Source organism: Pseudopipra pipra, chromosome 19 (assembly GCF_036250125.1).
Source record: "Pseudopipra pipra isolate bDixPip1 chromosome 19, bDixPip1.hap1, whole genome shotgun sequence".
NCBI lineage: Eukaryota > Metazoa > Chordata > Aves > Passeriformes > Pipridae > Pseudopipra > Pseudopipra pipra.
The window spans coordinates 3,055,828-3,076,300 of record NC_087567.1 but is presented as its reverse complement, the minus strand read 5'-3'; the positions used below and the strand labels follow the sequence as shown (position 1 = coordinate 3,076,300).

At 51.8% G+C, this 20,473-nt stretch overlaps 1 protein-coding gene across 1 annotated transcript in view; it reads left to right on the top strand.

Moving 5' to 3' along the window:
• LOC135424447 (heparan sulfate glucosamine 3-O-sulfotransferase 3B1-like) overlaps window positions 1–20,239 on the top strand; it is a 29,860-nt gene extending 9,621 nt beyond the window's left edge. Inside the window, exon 2 of the mRNA XM_064675675.1 lies at window positions 16,174–20,239. Within this exon, the coding sequence (XP_064531745.1) occupies window positions 16,174–16,792 (619 nt within the window). The 3' untranslated portion in view covers window positions 16,793–20,239. The remainder of the gene's footprint in view (window positions 1–16,173) is intronic.
• Window positions 20,240–20,473: the final 234 nt, after the last annotated feature.

The following is a 20,473-nucleotide window of genomic DNA, read 5'->3' as shown; positions in this document are numbered from 1 at the left end:
GCCTGATGCTGGGAATGATCCAATGCTGGGAATAATCCAGTGCTGGGAATAATCCAGTGCTGGGAATAATCCAGTGCTGGGAATAGCTGCTGGGATTTGCCTTCAGCAACAGGCATTCCAAAGCTCCTGTTGCTTTCAGACTCAGTACAGCAAGAGCTGAGCTGCCCGGTTTGTTCCCCACCACGGTGGTGGGGAAACTTCAGCGAGGGGTTCAGAACCTCCCCAAAAGCACATTTGTGGGGGGTTTGCAGCATGGAGGTGGAAGAATAAGCTGGGCTGGGTTTCCTGGAAGAGCTACAGCAACTTAAAGTTTGTAATGAGGCTTGAAACTAAACCCAAACCATCGCTTGCCTTGCGACTCCTGGGGAGTTGAGATTTGTACAGGATCAAAAATGATGCTTTTTTTTTTTAATTGTCTCTTGCATCCATCTGAAGCTGGTCAAAAGTCACTCCAAACCCCATAAGTAAACATTTAGGGATAACATTTATTTAAATGCTGGGTTAATTTCAATGTAGCTGGAGAAACAGCTCGGGGAAAGTTAAAAATCACATTTCTTAATCAAGCATAGGTGATAATGTGATGTTGAGGCCATTGGAGAAGAGCAGAGCAGCTTCCAGCACTTCCAGATCGGCCCAACTTTTGTAGTAGGGGCACATGCATGCCACGAACCCATCAGCAAAGTCTGACCCTTGGCTTTGCACAGGGAAAATCCTTGGAAAACAGAGCAGATCCCACATCTGTCTCTGGGAGCTGTGGGGAGTGAGCATTAGCACTGCCCATGCTTGCTCTGAGGCCACTCCTGCTGCTTCCCAGACCTTCTCCTCGTGCACATCCAGTTGACTGAGGGCCGCCACTAGGGATGGGGACTGGTGGAGGGGGTGTCCAGGGTGGTGGGCTCCGGGGGAGGTGATGCAGGTTGTCCATCTCCAGCATCCCTGGCTCTCCCAGGCAGAGCTGGCTGGTCTCACTCTCCAAACCCCAGGCTGGATCTACATCCAGGGGATGGAGACAGAGAGAAAAGACTTTGTGAGGGCTCACAATGGGGTCCCCAGTGGGTTCAGCCCGGGTCAGAGGGGGCTGGGCTGTCCCTTTGGGAACCCAAGGGTGCAGAGATCAAAGGTGGGGGTGAGTCAATTACAATCCACGTTTGGTTCATCCATATGTTTGGGTATTTGAAAGGCTTCAATGGTCACCCATTTTATGTCTCTTATGCCCATTGATTTGTTAATCTGACACTTGGTTTCATCTGAATAACAATAGCTGTCATTCAGAGCCCTCAGTGTTCAGGGAAAAGTCATTTCACTTGGGTTGTGCTCCAAGGCCTTGGCAGACCAGCCCACTGTGCTCTTTATGTGGAAGGGCTCAAAGGACTTGGGGATAATTCAGCCCCATGGCAGGCTCTGGAAGGAAATCAGCTCTTGGTGGAAGCTGGGTGGGGTGCTGAAGGTTGGTGATGGGTTTTGACACTTGTAGCTTTGCTCCCTAAGGTGCTTCCTGGTTGTCACCAGTGGACCTGCAGTGTGTGGGGTGTGAGGAGGTGGGCAGGGTTCCACACAGGGACAAGCCAAGCAGTCAGGAGTGGGAAGCAGGCATGGAGAGCCCTCAGATACTGGCTGAGTGCTCTGGACTAGATCAAATCATTGGTACGGCCAAGTGAAGTCTCTAATTATGTGAATACCTTTTTAATGAGCAGCAGTGCTTTGCATCTGTTGTACTTGCAGCAGAGCATCTCCACCAGCTGAGCCTGCTCTTTAAAGAGCTCCTGACTGTGTTTCGTGGACTGTTTGTGACCACGTCATGATCCCACGTAATGACTGGGGCAGGAAGGGAGTCTGCAGACAGACCTGCTCCTTCTTGTTTCCCTAATTGGTGCCTGTCTCCCTCCCTTGCTGGGAATTTCTCTCCTTCCCAAGCCTGGTTGGGTTCCTTCTGCTCTACCCTGAGCCCTGCAGCGTCACTGGGGACCCATCTTGAGATGTGGTGGCACCACAAACCTGCAGCTTGATTGCCTCAATGGGCACGATGTTTTTTTAATCCTGGAACTTAATTTTGTGTCTTTGTGGAGTGTAAAAAGGAGGGGAGAGAATCAGGATGTTCATCCTGGCCTGACTGGAGATGTTGGGTTAAAAATCTCATTCTGGACAAATGTCTTACTGCTCTGTTTACCATGGAGAGATCTTAATTTCCAGTGCCACTCCTTTGTGAGTGCAAATCACAACTCCATTAACAAATGAGTTGAGGTGACAATCCCATTTGTGTTCAAATGCATTTAGGGATCAGCACTGAGAGCATCACCGGTGTATTAATTTGCCAGGCCTTTTGTTCCAGGGGGTGGCAAATATAGCTCATCCCAAGGGGGGTCACACTGACCAGGACAGTGTCCAGATTACTCATGGTTCGGGATGGGGTTGGTGCCACCCCTCCCTTTTGGGAAGGAAGTGGGAGATTTTAAGGAGTTAACTGGGTGGCTCAGCTGGGAATAAAATCCTAAACCAATTTTAAAGTCGTGACCCAGTTGATGGGATGCTGGGGGTAATGAGCAGCTGGTGAGTACAGGACATGCTTGGTTCCTTGGGCACCTTCCCGTGCAGCTGGTCCTGGGTTTGTTCTTCACTGGCCACTGGGAAGGTGACCCATCCTCTGACAGTGAGAGAGGGCATCCCCTTCCCTTTACAGCAGCTGAGGAGGAGCCTCAGTGCTGCGTGGTCTCATGGCTGGTTTGGGTGTTGCTGAAGAGGCAGGTGGAGTCGTGTAGCTGAGGTTTGGCAGCACTTGGCCTGTCTTAGGAACACGGATTCGTGACCAGAAGGGGCAGAAAAAATTATAACTTTCTTTTTCCGTGGTGCAAATGGAAAACTGGAGACTTTCCGAGCTGATGTCTCAAAAGTCTCTGCTGTTCAGACAGTGCTGGATGCCCAGAGGATCCCTTTAGGTGTAGAAGGTGGGTTCCTGGAGATCCTACACAGCTTTTTTGAGGACCTGTAGATGTAAATGTGTCTCAAGGTTTGTGTCAAGCCTGCCCTGGCCCTGCCACCTCGTGAGCTGCCTTTCCATATGCTGCTGGTGGGAGGAGCTGGTGGGCTCTGGTTCAGACTTCACATGGAAGATGCTCGAGGAGTTCTCAGTGCCCAGAGGAAAGTGCTGCTGGGTCAATAAAGTCCCTACTCCCCTCCCTGTGTTGTTATGCCCATGGTGAGGAAGAGGAGCAGGAGCACAGCTGTCATCAGTCCCTTTTGGGGGTCTAGACAGTAGTTTAAGCCCCCCCTTTGCCATGACTTACCCCAAGGGCAGGTGAATCCCCAGGAATGCTTCCCCTGCATTGATTATGATCCAAGGGGTGCAAGCTGGGGTGTCACTCAGAGCAGAAAGGGGCTCTGGGGCTTATCAGGAGGCTTTTTCAGAGCAGGAAGGCTGGGCTTGATTAGCAGAAATGTGTGTCAAGGTGGCAAACAAAGTCCTCCCTGTGCAAAGGCTGGGCCACTCGTGCTGGTGTTTAACAAAGGGAGGCATTATCAGCCTGACTCGTTACCTGCCCGTGCAGGCACAGGATTAGGGCATTTGTTTGGTGTGGGAAAAACACAAAAGACCTCTCAGCAGGGCTGTGATTTATGGATGTGGCATTAGGGGAACGTGGGCCTGCCTGTGTCTTGCTGGGTTGGTTTTGTTTGGTGCCTGTTGACTTGTGCAGCATTTCTGGGGGGTTGGCTCTTTGCTTTCTGGGTTGGGTTGGGTTTTTTTTTCCCCCTACCTTCCAGCAGAATTGGAGCAGGTGAAATGTGGTGGCTTGGCAGTGCCCCAGGGAAGAGGGAGAGCTTGGGAAGGGACACTGAAGTTCATCTCCTTGTAGTGCTCTGCTGGGTGGAAATTTGTTAGGTGGTCCTGAGTTCCTGAGTGTTCAGCCGTGGTGGACCAGGGTTGGCCTCCCACATCCAGCTGCTCTTGGTGGCTGGAGAGAGGCTGCTGCCATGGTCACTGCATGAAACTTCACCAGCAAGTTAATTTATAAGTATATGCCATAAAAATCGATATGCATATATGGACCCCCACCCCAGGATGGCTCCAACTAGGGGTTGACCTCTGCTGAAATCCCAGTTGAAACTGGGAAGCTTCCTTATTGCAGCATGGCTACAGAAACACTGGGAGGCTGCACAGCTGCCTTGCAGACAACTTGGGGTGCATGAAGGGACCATCTCCCCTGCATTGGTTACACCAGATGTGCCCTTTGGGTCCAAACTGAGGTGTGTTCTGCTCACTGGGCTCCCCAGCACCAACACAGGCACAAGGGGTTGCTGGAGAAGGGCCTTGAAGAGCAGGTACTGCAGGGATGAGGCAGGTGGGATAGCATCCCGTGGGCCACCTGGATCAGGAACAGCTCCTGGTGTCCCAGCCAGGGGCAGGAGCCCCGGGAGCCCCAGTGTGACAGGCCATGAGCCAGGAGGATGCTTTGCTCCATGGGCGGGGGGGTGATTTGGCTCTTTGGCTCTTGGTTTGGGCATCTAGTTCTTGAAACAGCCGGTGCTTCTGGGACAAGAGCAGGAAGCCAACAGGCTGTGCCCTGGCTGCAGTGCCAGCTCTGTGCACCTCAGCTTCTGCCTGCCCCACATCCCAGATCCCCACATCCCTGGGGTTTAACCCCATGGAGATGGCTCCCTTTGCTGCAAGGAAACATTTTCCCAAGACCTACAAGGAGGAGAGGTGTCTTAAAGACCAGCGAGGAGCAGTGCCTGGGGGGCTTAACATCTTTTGAGAGGATTAGTGCCCTTGCTGCAATTAAGAGAGCAAATTGGTGGGTGTGGGAGACGTTTGGGGCTACAGACTCAGTGCTGGGATGGCTGAACACGCTGCCAGCACGGGCTGGTGCTCCTGCTGCTACCAGATGGTTGTGTCTGAGCCTTGGTGACAGGGCCAGAGGGAAGAGGCTGCAGTGGGCACTGGTGCCACTTGGAGGTGGCTGAGCAGTTACTGCGTGGCAAGAGAGCTGACAGTGAGTGCTGGGCTTTGATGGGGACCTGTGAGAAGAGCCCAGTTGTTCTCCTGATGGAGCTGAAGCCAAACCCCTGAGATCAGTGTTATTAGTCCCACATTCCACAGTCTGTTCACCTGGGTAGCATGGATGTGTTTTGGCTGTCCCACCAGCTATGGTTTCTTTATCTGCTTTTAAGCCTCTTCCAAGCCAGGCTTCCTTTGCTCAGGCCTACTCTGAGGTAGCAAAAGCCTTGCAAGGGCTGCATTTTGGGGTTTACCCTTTTTAATTATTTCCACAGTTAAGCCAATAACTCCAGACTTCAACTCTCTTTGCTTTGCTGGGTTTTTTTCTGGGCAGGGACATTCTGTGCCTGCTGAGCCAGTCCAAGCTCAGCAGATACTTGTTCCAGCTTCCCATGAGGGCAGAATTGGTGCTACCCAAGTAAAGCTGAGTTCAGGAATTCACACTTCTGGTGCAAGGATGTGTTAAACCAGTGCTGTCCGAGAGGCTTTGAGAGCAGAGCTTTGTCTTGCAATGAATCCATAAGTGGATCTATCAAATCTTTGTGTAGTAGGAGTTTGGTACATGTAATTTTAACTGTAGGTAGGAGTGTACTACATGTAATTTTAACTGTAGGCTATAAATTTTGGAGGGAGGAGAAGTTGCTGGTCCTTCTGGTCCTGATAGAGTAAGAGGCAGAAGGCAGTCCAGAGAATTTATTTTTTCCCCAGGAGTGAGCTGTGAGCACTGAAATCTCTGCAGATGCCTAAAATTCTTCCTCTTTCCTCCCTTTCAGGCTGTTGTCTGTTTAATTTATTAGGAAAAATGTTTCTACTGCTACCAGGGCAAGCAGAGCCGAGCTCCTGCTCCTGCTGGAGGTGCTGGGGACTCACACTGGTGGCCTCCAGGTGCCCGAAGAGAGGGAAGAGGATTACACTGGTGCAACTGGGGCTCTCCTGCAGGGATAAATTCCAGTTAAACACTCCAGCGGGGTGTAGGGAGAGGTGACATGGAAGAGGAATCAAACACACAGCTTGGCACAGACAGCTGGCGCTGCGAGCTGCTGAGAAAGAGTCTTTAGTCCCAGTTTACCAGTTAGCTCAGTCATGTTTCCTGCTGAGTTTAGGGGTTCTCCCCCTCCGCTTAAATCATGAGTTTCACAGAACTGCCCCCCTCCCTGTTCTGCTTTTAAACAAAACCAGTCTTTTTGTTCCTTTTCGGGGGGAAATGGAGACAGATTAGAGTACTCTCACATGACCGGAGCGGTGGGCAGCGCAGCCCGGTGCCGCTGGGCGATATTCTAAAGAACTCACCCAGAAACGGCAATTAGCTTTTAATTGCGGCTCTGCTGCCGGCCCGGGAGCAGCACCGGCCGCTCTTTGTGGGCCGGAGCAGCACCGGGGGGGACCCGCGGCCATGAAAGGGGACCGGGGGTGACCGGCAGGAATAAGATGCTCATTTCAGCCCCACCCCCTTAGTGCGCTCAAAAGCTCTTATTTTCAGAGCAAAGCACTATTGAAGCGCCGGGACAATGGAGCCCAAATCCTGCTGGGGGAAGGGAGGTGCTGGCAATTGCGTCTTTTGTTGCTTTTCCTTCTTTCCTTGCCTACGGCCTCCCCCATCCCATCCCTCCAAGAAATCCACATAGATGCTCGCTAGATGATAATGCAATCACTTTCTCGGGACCTTGCTAATAGGATTATAATTATTACTGGAGATGAACTGGAGTGAATAGAATATTTACCACTTCATCTTAAATTATTGTAAATCCCTCCAAAGCAGCCCTTTGATATGTAAAGTGCTGCCCCTCTCCCCCCCCAGTGAAGATAATTATTTAGTGGAAGTTCAGAGCTTTTAAGTATGATGGGGAGCAGAAAGAGGCTTCGGTGTTTACATAAAGAGAAGAGGAGGGCCTGTGTAATGAACTGCTGAAGTTGATGAATGTTGTGCCTGGCTCCTGCAAAGGAGGAGGGAAAGTTCTTGCTTAGCACTTGTAACATCTTGGGCTGTTGTTGGGGGAAGAGGGGACAAAGTAATTGGAAATATGGCCCATCCTAGCCCAAAGAAAGCCCCACATCTCTGCAGTCCATGTCAGTCAGTGCATGAGTCCAGCAGGTGACAGTGGCAGTATTTTGGGTTTGTTCTTTAGGGCTGGAGGAATTCCTGTTTGAGGAGTGACCAAACAGCCTGGGAGTCCTCAGCCTGGCAAAGAGAAGTCCAGGGTGAAGCTGTGGTACTCTACAGACTCAGAGCTAGGCTGGAGATGAAGGTGGGGGTGGACTGGTGTGATGGTGCAGGATCTTCACATGGTTTAAGGGCAGGGGCTGGGGTGGGCTGTGCACGTGGAGGGTCTGTGTGGGCTCAGGGGGAGTCACAGGATGGTTTGGGTTGGAAGGGACATCAAAGATCATCCAGTTCCAACCCCCTGCCATGGGCAGGGATGCCACCCACTAGATCAGGTTGCTCAGGGCCCCATCCAACCTGGCCTTGTCCAGGTATAGCACATCCACCTGGACAAGGGGTTGGAAGAGTGACTGACTGAAGATTATTGGGTGGGCAAAGTGCATCAGGCACAGGAAAGCCCCTGAGCTGATTTTGGATGGAGGCTGGGAGAACACTAGGGGATGAGGTGTGTCTTTCCTTGTTCTTGCTCTGCCCTTGACCTCCTATGGCAGGACTGGAGACCCCCAGGCCACTGGAGAAGGGGTCTGCACCCTCCCAGGTTTCAGGCTGGTCCCAGCCCCTTGAGCCTTTCCTCCCAGAGGCTGCCCCACATGGAGCATCAGGTCTGGGGTGGGAAAGGGGGTTGCTCCAGTCAGTCACCTCCAAGGCCACCTTCATGCCTTTGTATCCTTTGCCAAGGGCCAGGCATGTCCCAGGAATGATGGCCACACCACCATCAGCCTCCATGGAGTCTTTGTGCCTCTTGGGCCTCTTTATTTTCCTCACTGCTGAATGCACAAGCCCTGTCCCATGCAGACAAGACTCTCATCAGGTATTTCTGCTGATCTAAGTTGTTCCTGCCCTATAGGCTGTACTATATGGTGCACCATATATGGCATTTGGATGCAGAAGGCAGCAGCCCTGCAAGGGATAACATGTCATTATCTTGGTCATGAGTCTGTGCTTCTAATTAACCCACTTAGTCCCATCAGCTGGGGGAGGCATTTGGGTGAAAGATGGGTTTGGGCTGGCACAGGGTGGGAGGCAGCCTTGACAGCAGAGGCTGGTTCAGCTCATCACACCCACTGCTGCTCCCAGAGGCACAAACCCTCCAGGTTTTGTGCATGGATCAGGCCCTGCTTTGTCCAGATGGGTGCTCAGATGCTGCTGCAAACCCTCTGCTCAGCTCTGGCTGGACCAGCTCTGCTGCAGCGTGGAGAGGGTCAAACCTCTGTGGTGGCTCTGAGGTCTGATTTGAATGCAGAGACTTTTGGGGAGCTGGAGAAATCCTTTTATTAAAAAAAATAAATCCCAAAAAGCCCCCGCCCCCTGGTGATTGCAGCAGTGTGTTGCCCCCTCCTCGAGGCTCTGCCGGCTTTGATTTGCTGGGGCTGTTCGGTGCCGGCTCTGCCGCCGGGGTGGGGCCCGAAGGACCATCTGCCGGTGTCCTGCCTCTCCCTGCTCCCCCTGCCTTTGATGGGGCTTTTTATCCGCATCAAAGGAACTCGGAGCAGCCTCCACAGCCCGGCCAGAGCCTGTTCCTGTGGCCTGTGTGGTGATGCCACCCGTGGCCACCAGCTCTTTGGTGCCTTCACACACCATCACCCTCCTCTCCCTCCTTTAATCCCCTGAACTCCCCGACAGGTGAAGGGCACCTGGCAGCTCCGGGGGCAGGGGGCAAGGAGAGGGAGAAAAACATTCATTTCAGGCCCACATATTTTTTTTTTTCTCCTTTCCCTACCCCTTCCTCACCCCCGAAGTTCATTAATTCCCATCATCTGGTTTGTGTAAGCGTCGTGGCGAGGGTTCCACGGAGCTGGATTGGGTTACACCCATTTCAAAAAGGCCGAGCCCGGTTCCCAGCCGTTCCCTTTTATTGTTGTATAATTTGCCAACCCAAACAACAGGCTCCTGCTCGAGACAAAGGCACACATGTTGCTCTTACCACTGGCCATAAAAAAGAGGAGAGGCTGCCTGCTACTGTACAGGTCTGCGGTGCAACAGCAGCCCAAGCCAGGGAGGATTTTGGTAAGAAAAATGTCATGTAGCAAATAATAAACCACCAAGCACTCCCACCCCCAAAGAGGAATTTGCTGTTGCCTCTTCTCTCTCTGTTTTTTCCTCTTCCTCCACCTCCCTTATTCTCCCATCCCCTTTCTGCCACAAGAAAGCGGAACCAAAGCCAAGAGGGTAATTTTGAAGCCAGTTGACCTTGATGCAGGTGGCAGGTTCTGCGATGCAATTAAAATGCTTTATTACTTTAACAGTCTTTCCCCGGGCTTGTCAGATGCTTGCTTTTAAGGAATATTGCTGGGATTTGATGATTTTGTGATCAGCCTTGCTGTGATGAGAGGTTGGGATAGAACTAATGTGGTGGCCTCAGGGCTGAGCTGGAGATGCTCTGAGTTTTTACTTCCCAGAACATTGCAGAGCTCTTGCTCACTGCCAGGTGCCTCTACAGGGCTACAAGTGCGTGGTTTTAATCCAGCCCTTGGCTGCTCTTATCACCACTGTCCATTTTTCCTGCTTTCTGACAGCAAAACTCTGCCTTGGAAACTGGGACCGACTGGGTATTGCCTGGGCAGAGTGGATGGGTTGGGAGGCAGAGCTGCCAGCAGTGGAGGTGCCACCCCCATGGAGATACCCCTGGGTGTCCACAACTCTTTTTCAAGATGCTGGAGTCAGCTCACTTGGCCTAAATTTATTTATTGGGATGGGGGAGGAGAGGAAGAGGCAGAGAAGCAGCGAGAATTATTAGAGTAAGAATTGGCTGTGCAGGGTGGGAGTGGCAGTCAAACCCTCCCCAGAAGTGAGTTTGACTTAAGGCAGCAGGTGGACTGTGGTTTGAAATGAGCCCTTTGGCTTTGGTGGGATCCTGAGTGGAGCAAAGCTGAGCAGGACCATGCTGGGATGGAGCAGGGGACCCAACTGGCCCCAGGAACAGGGCAGTGATGTGGGAGGGGATGAAGCTTTAACCTGCCTTATCTTCACAGTTAGTCCCTCTAGAGCTGTTCCAAGCTGGTACCTGTGGGCTTGTTTGCTTTCTAGCCTGCAAATTAAAAACGCAGCAAAAATCTTAAATTTATCACATGCACCAAATTGTACCACTTTGGGGGTTATTCTGGTTCTGGCTCTACCTGAGCTTGGTGTCACCTTGGGTTTTCAAACACTCTGACAGGATTCTGGAGGCTAAAAATCTGTTTCCCCCCAGGAAAGAAGAACTTTTATGTTTATCTTTTGTATTTCTATTCACCTTCTCACCACAACCTTCCAACCTAACTTATGTGGTTTCTGGGACAGCCCTTTGGGAGGATTTGGGATGAGAAACTGAAACTGAAAATTCACTTTTCTGGGAAGAAATCACTTTTTGAAGCACCAGTGAGGAATTTGGGCAGAAACTGGCCAGAAATAGGTTGGGTGCTCTGTGTGTACAGTGCTGGGCTGCAAAGCAAATGGTTCTGGATGGCAGACCTGAACTTGATTGATGTCCAAAACAGTTTGACTTCATATTTCTCCCATTTCCCCTATTTTTATTGCTTCTGGGGAACAGCTATGGGGAGAAAGTCTAGGAATTCTGCACCAAAGGCAGTTCTTGCTGTATCTGGTGGCAGAGCTGCTGCAGGGACAGCTGTGAGCACTCCTCAGTCTGCATCCTGTAGCTGCATCCAGGTGCTGTGACATTCCCTGTACACTCCTCCAGGAGAGTTTTGTCACCCTTGTAGAGGGAAACTGAGGGATTGAGCACGTGGAGTGGAGGGGTTTGAGGCTGGAGGGTGCCACTGCTGCAGCACAGGGTGCCCTGATTTTAGCACTGTGGGACTCAACGCGTGAACGTGCTGGAGCCTGAGGAACAGCCCCAAAAGTGATGCTGGGTGGCTCCAGGTGCTGGGTAGGATTATATCCAGCATGAAGCCCTCCCCAGGAAGGCAAACTCGTCTGAGTGAGCTGTGTCTGGGCCGGGCAGCCTGACGCTGACCCCTTGGTGGGCAGACGGCCGGGGGTGGGAGTCTCTGCAGCCCCCCAGGGCTCCAGCAGACCCCGGAGGGGTTTATCCCAGCAGGTGTTTGCTATGGCAGGAGGTGCGTGGGGGGACCAACAGACATCCCCAGGGATAAATCCACCACTGCTGTGCCCTGCCCTGTGCTCTGGTCTGTCCTACCTGCAGTGAATAACCAGCAACAGGTTGTGGGGGTCCCCTGGCCCCCCCGTCCCTCCCTGAGACGTGGCAGCAGATTAGCCCCGAGCCCCTCTGCACAGACAAAAGCTGCCACAAAGGGCATTAGGCTTCAGGATTGGATTACTGTGGGGCCACCTGTCATCCCCACTTTGTAAATTTATCTCGCTCCGTGCCCGGTTTTCACACTGGAGAAGTTTGCACTTTAAAAAACCTGTCCCATAAAATCCCCCGCCCCGTGCCTGTCCAAGCAGCAGCCTGGCTGTGTTTGTCTGAGCATCCCTTCTTCTTCCAGGCTTCAGAGCTGTGTGGGGCTGGGGATTAGGGCTGTTTGAATGAAGAGAGCCTTTATTACATTAGTCTAAGTGGTTAATAGGTAAAGTAGGCCAATCCATCTTTAGACTAAGCCTATCACTTCGCCTACGGAGGGTGCAGGCTCCGCCGAGGAGATATTCATTAAAGGAAAAGCTTTTCCTCTGTCCCTCTTGACATGTTAATAGCTCAGGGTTAGGGGCTCTGCTCTCTGCCTGTGCAGAATTCATAGCTGTGCAAAATTCCTGGCTGTGCTCACACAGCAACTCCCTCCCCTCGCTGGGACCCCTGGCAGCTCTGCCCGAGTCAGCAGCACTGAGCCCCACCAGTGCTTTGCTGGCTGGGCTGGGTGGGGAGTAAAAGATGCTGGGAGCCTGTTCCTCATCCTCACTTCCCTCTTCAATGCTCAGGAACAGATGCCTCATCCCTTCCCAGGAAGGGAAGGAGTGAGAGAGTTCAGATGATGGGTAGAGGCAACGCTTCAGTGCTGGGACTCTCTGCTGTGGGATGTTCTCAAGGCCAGGAGTATTCATGGGTTTGAAAGGATTAGACAGTTCATAGTCACTATGAAATGAGATGATTTGGATGCAGATGCTGGCTCCAGAGGTCTTTGAACTGCAGGTTGCCAGAAGGCAGGAGGATAACAAGGCAGGAGGGATTGCTTGCCAAGCTTTTCATACCATCTTTATTTTCCACTACGAGTTTCCGCTGCAGAGTCTTCATCCAGCCCTGTCCCGACTGGGGCTCAGCTGAGCTCCCTGTTTCCCACAGCCTGACTCCCTTTATCCTCTCCCTTTGCTCTCCCATAAGGACAGAAGTGGTGGCTGCACCTCTGCCATTCTTTCCTTGCACCAAAGAGTGCTGACAGGAGCTGCCCGGGTCTCCACCGTGCCTGTGAAGGCTCCATGGGAGTGGAAGGCTCCATGGCAGTGGAAGGCTCCATGGGAGTGGAAGGCTCCATGGGAGTGGAAGGCTCCATGGCAGTGGAAGGCTCCATGGGAATGGAAGGCTCCATGGGAGTGGAAGGCTCCATGGCAGTGGAAGGCTCCATGGAAATGGAAGACTCCACATCTGTCACGAGCTGCCCCAGGGCTGAGCTGTGCACACACCTCTGAGCTGAATGTGGGTTTGTGCTGAACCCCACTCCTTTTGCCCAAGGAGCTGCATCCTGCCAGGGCATTGTGGCTTCTGACCATCACAACTCCTCTTTCCCCTCCCTGTGCAGCAGCTGTGGTTTAGTGAGGCCCTTGCTGCCGTGGAGCCCCAGGAGCAGGGAGCTCATCCTCCTTCCACCAACACGTATGTCCAGCATGTTGGAGCTGCACTGGGCCAAGCTGCTGTTCTCCAGTTGTGGTTTGAATGGGAACAAGCACTTCTTGGTGACTTTTCCACCGCTGTGAGTTCAGAGCAGCCAAAGTACCAGTTCCTCCTGTCCCCGAGGCTCTGTTGTCTCTGGCTGCCAGCGTGACGGATGGAGCCTCTGTGGGAGCTTATGGAAACCATGGGAAAGCTCCTCACAGCTGACATGCCCATGCAATAAAACTTTGCTTTCCTGGATGTGATGCTGTCAGAGGTTCAAACCACATCCGTGGGCCACAGTTTTTGGCTTCACTTGCAGCTGTCTCGCTTTCAGGGAGCCACTTTTCAAATAAGGCAGCGTCTGAGACAACCGTGAGGATCTTAGTTTTGGGCTATGCCTGGCACCTGTGTGGGTACAATGAAGGGAGTGCAGGAACAAGGGCCTGAGGGCTGGTTTTGATGGTTCCAGGTCTTCTTCTTGGGTTGAAAGCTCCGTTTCTACCTCTGCTCATCTCAGCCTGTGCTGGCCAACCTGAGGGCAGCAGCAATCAATGTGCTTTGTCCTGCTTCTCCTGCTGCGATGGGTCACCAGCAAGATGTTCTGCAAACACCAGGGATTCAAATCCTCTCCAAAGATAACAATCTGGTGGGTCTAGACCTGCACAGAGCTGAGTGCTTTCAGCCACAATTGAGGTGTGGGTTCAGGAGATGACAGCTCTGCAAAGGGACTGACACCAGGCCAGTGGATGTCTCTTAAGTAAAGAGTTTCTCCCTGTTTTTTCCACTTACACAGTGCTCTCCTCTGTGTTTGTTGAAATGCTAATTAGGAACCTGTGTTTCCCAACTGGATCAACTGACTTGGCAATGCATTCCCAGCAATTTCCTCCCGTGTCACGGCCCAGCCCTACCCCATGCCTTTCTTGTGCAAGGAAGGGAAAATAAGCCTTGCATCATTCCCAGCAGATGGATATATACTGACTGCAGTAGTCCTGGAGGAGAAGTCTGTGCCAAGGTGCAGGGCCCCATACAACCAGCAATCTGATGGACCTGACCTGAAGCCAAAGGGCTCCAGTGCAACACAGCCATCCTGAGGATGTCTTGGGAACCATTCTCTGCTCCAGGCAGGTCCCAGACCATTAAGGACTTCATGGGATGAAACCAACCTCTTAAATCAAGCTGGAAAGCAGTTGGTGGCCAGCGCAGGATGTAGAACTCGGGTTTAATGTGGCCATAAAAGGAGACACCACTTAATGAGCAAATGTTGAAATCCACATCAGCCCATGACAGCTTTAGGAGTTGCTCTGAGCGTTATTGACTGGCCCAGCTCTGTGACGGCATCGTGGGCTTGCAGAGTTGGCCAGAAAGGCAAAGGATTAGTCAGAGTTTTATTTTGGTTACTGTTTTTTTGGCACATGCTGGCTCCTGACTTCCAGAAGCTCTCACGTCCCAGGTGTCTGGTAGACCAGCGTGATTTTTATCTGCATGTGAAACTCCTCTTGTGTGGACTTGAAATCCCGGCCCTCGGGGTTGCCACAACCCCTGGGCATGGCTGGAGGTTTGCACAAGCTGGCATCCTCTTCCTCCACAGTCCAGCTTGTCCAGCACCACTTCCCCCAATGTCCTGTGGAGATCTGGCACAGGGACCATCACCCACCATGTAGAGAAGGGGCTTTCTGGGCAGCCCCCAGGCACAGCTCACCTGCGGGGTGGAGGTGCAGCCAGTGGGTGCCTCTTGCCAGTAAACACATTGCACAAAGGTAATGCCAGAAGCTGATGAGGCAAACACCAGGTACGGTTGTGAGCTCACCAGGAGTTGCATAAACAGTACTGACCAGCTTTCGTGGGCATGGGATGATTTTTGATGCAATCAGACCTCTCATTCCTGGTTTCCCTGTGTTTTGGCCTCAGAACAGATTGGTCAGGCTTTTTTCCCTTGAGCTCTTAATCAGGGCAACCATTGGCTTTAGCACAAATTATCAGTGGCTTTTTTAATTGCAGGAACCCTGGTGATCTTTGCTGTGGAAGCATAAAAGCAGTGAGGGAGGAGTTGGCTGTGGGGGAACAGCCTCTGTAAGGTGTTGTAAAGCTGAGGGAAGCTCAGCTTGGGGCTTGCAGATCACACGCTGGCTGGTTATTTCTCTGTGCTGGGTGGATGCTTTGAAAACTTAATCAAGTTTTATAGCTTTAATTTCGTGCCTGACTCCCCTCTTGCCTTTTCTTTTCAACTGTCTTGCAACCCAGAGCAAATGAGTCCCGTTGGGTTATAAAAGGAATGAATTGGCAAAGGGTCTGAAATATTTCAGCTTGCCTAGTGAAGGATAGGAAAAAATGACTCTCCCTGCTTTGTGCCACTTCCATCAATTCTGCAAAGCTCTCCAGTGCTTCCCAACATGGTTAATTAGAAATAACCAGGGAAGAAGGTGGAATTGCTGAAAGCTTTAGGTTTCACAGGTACTTTGTGAGGGTATGTCCTGCCCATGAGCTGAGGTTGTGTTCTCCATGGTTGTATCCTGTATCCTGACCTGCTGTAGCCTGTGGGGCAGTGCTGGGAGGGATTGTCCTTGTTGGGTGCTTGGCTGGGATGTGCTGAAGATGCCACCAGCAGCAGCTCCTGATTCTCCTTTTAGTTCATGTGAGGGAACAAGTCTGTGCATCAACAGGGAATAGTAAAGCAGTGGGTGAAGCTGGGTGCAAGAGGACCCCTGTGGTTGGTGAGGTCCTGCTGTTGATAAGCCTGGGACAAATTGCTCCCTCTTGCCTGAATTTGGAAAAGTTCTGCATTTGGGATGTAAGGGAAAGCGAGGTGGATGAGCTCTGACGAGCTCCTGCTTTTCCGCTAAACCATCCTCTCGTTCCTACGGGGAAGTGAGCTCTGGGTTGGGGCTTGAGGGCTCTGTGGTGCTGCCATGAGCCAGAAAAGCCACCTGGTGCAGCTCAGGACTCATCCTGACCGCTCTGGAGCTGGTGTGGTACGTGTAGCCACACTCCAGGTGCAGTGTAGCCCAGCTAATCCACTCATGGATAACTGGGAGATTACTCAGCTGGATTTCTAATACAGTGGCCTTTAATAATAATCCCCCCCTAATCCCTAAATCAATGGAAAATGGATTTGTCTGTACAAACCAAATGGCCTGTGAAGGCATGTTATGCAGAAGCATTCTTGTGTGTACCTATGTGTGAACATACCTAGAAATGCATATGGATGTTTTTTTCCTGTTCCCTGCCCTTCTGACCCACGTCCTCGTGTTTTGCTGGCAGGGACCTGATGCCCAGGACGCTGGAGGGGCAGATCACCATGGAGAAGACCCCCAGCTACTTCGTCACCAAGGAGGCCCCAGCCCGCATCTCCTCCATGTCCAAGGGCACGAAGCTCATCGTGGTGGTGCGGGACCCCGTGACCAGAGCCATCTCGGACTACACCCAGACGCTCTCCAAGAAGCCCGACATCCCCACCTTTGAGAGCCTGACCTTCAAAAACAGGACTACGGGCCTGATCGACACCTCGTGGAGCGCCATCCAGATTGGCATCTACGCCAAGCACCTGGAGAACTGGCTCCTCTACTTCCCCATCGGGCAGATCCTCTTCGTCAGCGGGGAGAGGCTGATCAGCGACCCCGCGGGGGAGCTGGGCAGGGTCCAGGACTTTCTGGGCCTCAAGAGGATCATCACCGACAAACACTTCTACTTCAACAAAACCAAGGGGTTCCCGTGCCTGAAGAAGGCGGAAGGCAGCAGCAAACCCCACTGCCTGGGGAAGACCAAAGGCAGGACCCACCCCGACATCGACCAGGAGGTGGTGCAGAGGCTGCGGGACTTCTACCGGCCCTTCAACATGAAGTTCTACCAGATGACGGGGCAGGACTTTGGCTGGGACTGAGCCTGGCCTGGGAAAGACCCCCTTGTAATTCCTTGCCCAGCACGGTTTGCTTATATAAAGAGATATATATGTATGTAAAATGTACAGAAATCTATTTTATAATAATTTATTTTTAATTCCTAAGCAATTAATTCACTAAGCTGCCTAACCGCACTGGCTAGAACGGTAGCCCGTAACCTGTTTAACATTCCACGGTGTTTAATTCTAATATGTCTCTCTCTTCCTTTTTTTATTTTTGTTTGTTTGGTTTTTTTCTCCCCCCTTCTGTTTCCTCCTCTTTTTGGTTTGGTTTGTAACAGACAGTGCTTCCACTTTTCCTAAACAAAATTTGTATTAAAAAAAAAAAAATCAAAAAAAGGGAGGGGAGGGAGGGAAAGCACAGGTTTATTTTTGTTACGGGTATCTGGCCTTTATAAAACACTTGCTTTCCCTACTCCGGTGTCCCAGTCTCTGCTCCGGTGTTGTGCTCCTTTGTCCCACAGTTTTCCAGTTAGTCCCACAGCCCCAGGGGGGTTTCACTGGGGTGGGTGGGAGGGAGGCTGGGAATTCTTTCACCCCACATAGCTCTGCTGAGCAGCAGGATGTGCTCCCAGCGGCTGCAAGCCTGGGGAACCCCAAGCCATGGAGCTCCTGCTCACACCCAGGGCTCTTTTCCCAGCGGAGAAGCCGCAGAGCCTGTTGCATGGGCAGAGCTCTCTCCTCAGTACACTTTTCCCTCTTGCCTTTTGTCCAGGAGGCTGTTTCCCACGATCCTTCTATGCATTTAAAATCTTCACTGCAGGACAAATGCAAAGTACCCGTGTCTGTGTGTGTCACACAGGGTGCTGGTCGCAGTGACGTGGGAAGCGTCGCTCCGGGGATGCCCACCTGCTCCGGGCACTGCTGGGACACGGCTGCACCTGCAGCACGTGGAGCAGCCTCCACCCACCAGAGACACTGGCAGAGCCATGGAAAAACCCCAGGTCTCTGCCTGGCACCATGCCCAGCACGGAACACATCCCAGGACACTGCACAGGCAGCGCTACCTCCAGTCCCACAGCCACCACAGCAGCTGCAGTACATCAACCTGGGGAACATCAAGCAGTTTGATTCCCATCATTTTTTGGTCCAATGCCCAATCCATGTCTCTCCCAAGAAGCAGGGTTTGCCTAGAGCCAGGAGGAAGTGCTGCTTTGGCAATGAGGGTGACTGTAGGAAAGCAGGGGGGAGACTGGGGTGGGTTGGGGCACTGCAGCAGCCCAGGGGTGCCCTGGCTGAGCACAGGGGTGGCAGCCAGGCAGGACAGGAGGCTCTGAGCAACTGGAAATCCTTCCCCTCGGGTGGAAGTAGATGCTGTGGGACTCAGGACAGTCAGCTGGGCTGTCCTGAGAGCTCTGGCCCAAGGTTTATGAGCTCAGGAGGTCCCGATAAGCACCGTGTGTGTTCAATGCCTTAGCACTGCTGTCAGAGGCTCTGCAAGCTCAGCTGGAACGTTTTCAGAGCAAGGTGGCAGCTGAAGTGATTTGTTCATTTTTAACAGAAGGAGGGCTATGATGGCTTTGGGCAGCAAAACCCTGCGTACCTCACCTGCAGCACTGAGATGATGCACTTCACTGAGTGTCTGCTGATGTAACTACAGCACTTCATAAAGCAGTGTGAGTGAAACTGGAAACAGCAACAGCAGCAATCGGTACAACATCTGATTTTATATATGTTTTCTATATAAAACTGAGCCCTGCACCTCTCCCCAGTCACCCACAGCTCCCTCTTGGAGCATCTCATTTCTGAGCTGTGCCCAGCTGTGGTGGGATGCATTCAATGGCATTTCCCAGATGTTTCTTTTACTTTTGCAGCCTCCTCGCTCTTGCCTGCCCCTTACAGCTCTCTGCTGTGGCTGTTGGGGGATGAAAACCTCCCTCAGAGCCTGGGCTGCTCTCTCTGGGTCTTGATCTGGTCCTGCTCAGGCAGATGGAGCAAAGAGCAGACTCAGCTCCGGGTCTGCTGCAGGGATCTGCACTTCAGAGCTTTGTTTGAACCAAAGGGCTCTGGGCTTGGCTCAGCAGTGTCACATCTCCAACGGGATTTCAAAGAATCACAGAATGGTCTGGGTTGGAAGGGACCTTCAAGACCATCCCATTCCAGCCCCCTGCCATGGGGTCCGTGTGAGTCCACCAGCCAGGGACACGTGTGGGTTCACACATGGGGTCAGTGCACTGGGGTGACCTCAAGGAAAGGGAGATGTTGAGCAGAACATCAGGCCTGAACTGCCTACAAAGCTGCTGTGAGCAGATGCAAATCCCTCCTTGGGGTTTGCCTCCAAGCACATCTTCCCACGAACAGGAAAAGTTCTCCTCTTTGCCCTGAGCCGTTTCTAGTGAGGAAGCAACGCTTGGGGCTGACACAGTCCCACTTCAGGGGGCACAGGGGGGATGTGGGACCTGCTGGGCTGTGCAGCCCCAACATGCCCCCCCTCCTGCACAGTGCAGGTGGTGGGTGGATCTATGCACATTCAGGGGCTTTGGCTTCAGCTCCAGCCGTGTCCCCAGCCCTGTTCCCTGCTGCCAGGACAGGTGACGGATGCAACGGCGTGTCTGCTTTATCCCAGACCTGAGGGGAAGGGGCTGCAGGCAGCGAGAAGAAAACACTTCCTGGTGGAAAAAAAGAGTGATTTTTGGTTCTCCAAACCTCAGTCTTCCTACTAGCAGCTTATGCAATGTGTGGAAAGGAGCTGGACCTCCCCACCTGGCTTTGGGTGAGCTCCCAGCCGCGGCTGTGCCGCTTCCCTGAGCGGTTTCGCTCCAGGACCTGCCGTGGTTTCCTTCCCATGTGCTTCTCTCCAGAGCACGTGCCTGCTCCTCAATGCCAGAAGAGTTTTGCATCCCCTACGTCTTCCTTCTTGCTTTCTTGGAACCAGGTTTTTAATACCCCACTGCCTCCCTCAGCTGCACAGCGGAGCGTGGGCTTGGTTTGTGTAACCGAGCCCTACTGCAAAAGGCTCTTGTGAAACAACCCTGCTGGAGAGTGGAAACACAGAGAGTGAGTAATAACTCTTCTAACCTTAAGCAAATTGTTAGCTCTGACTCAACATCCTTCATAATGAAGTCTGCACTGGACTTTTAATGTAAAAAAGCCTTACCTAACAAATACGACAATGAAGGTGAATTCCCCGTGGTGTACAACTGGTTGCTGATACTGGAATCAGTGCTATTGTCATCATTTTTTTAAAAATACCTTTTTTATTTTAATTTAAGCTTGGAGGTGTGATTAAAAGTTTGGTTGTTTTTCTTTTTTTTTTTTTTTCCACATTGTAACATTAATTTATGGCTGAGTTTCATTCAGTCCTGTGTTCAGAAGTGCAGTACAGGTAGTAGTGATGTGTTGTCTGTAACATGGCTCTAGAGAGTAGTAACCAATTTGTAAGAAAAAGAACAGAATGGAAAGGAAAACAAACAAACAAACAAACAAAAACCCACAAAAAAGAAAATCTGAAAAAAATATGTAAATGGAGTATTTTGTGGTATGTACAACACAAATTAATTTTGCACAAAGACATTTCTAGGAAAATGAAACTCTGATAATTCATACTATTTGTATGAACAAATAAAAGCTCTATTTTACGAAGCCATGGGCACGGCTCTGTTCATTCACAGGGCCTCCCCACGGGGGTTTGGAAGTGCTGGACTTGCATGTCCATCCCAGCAC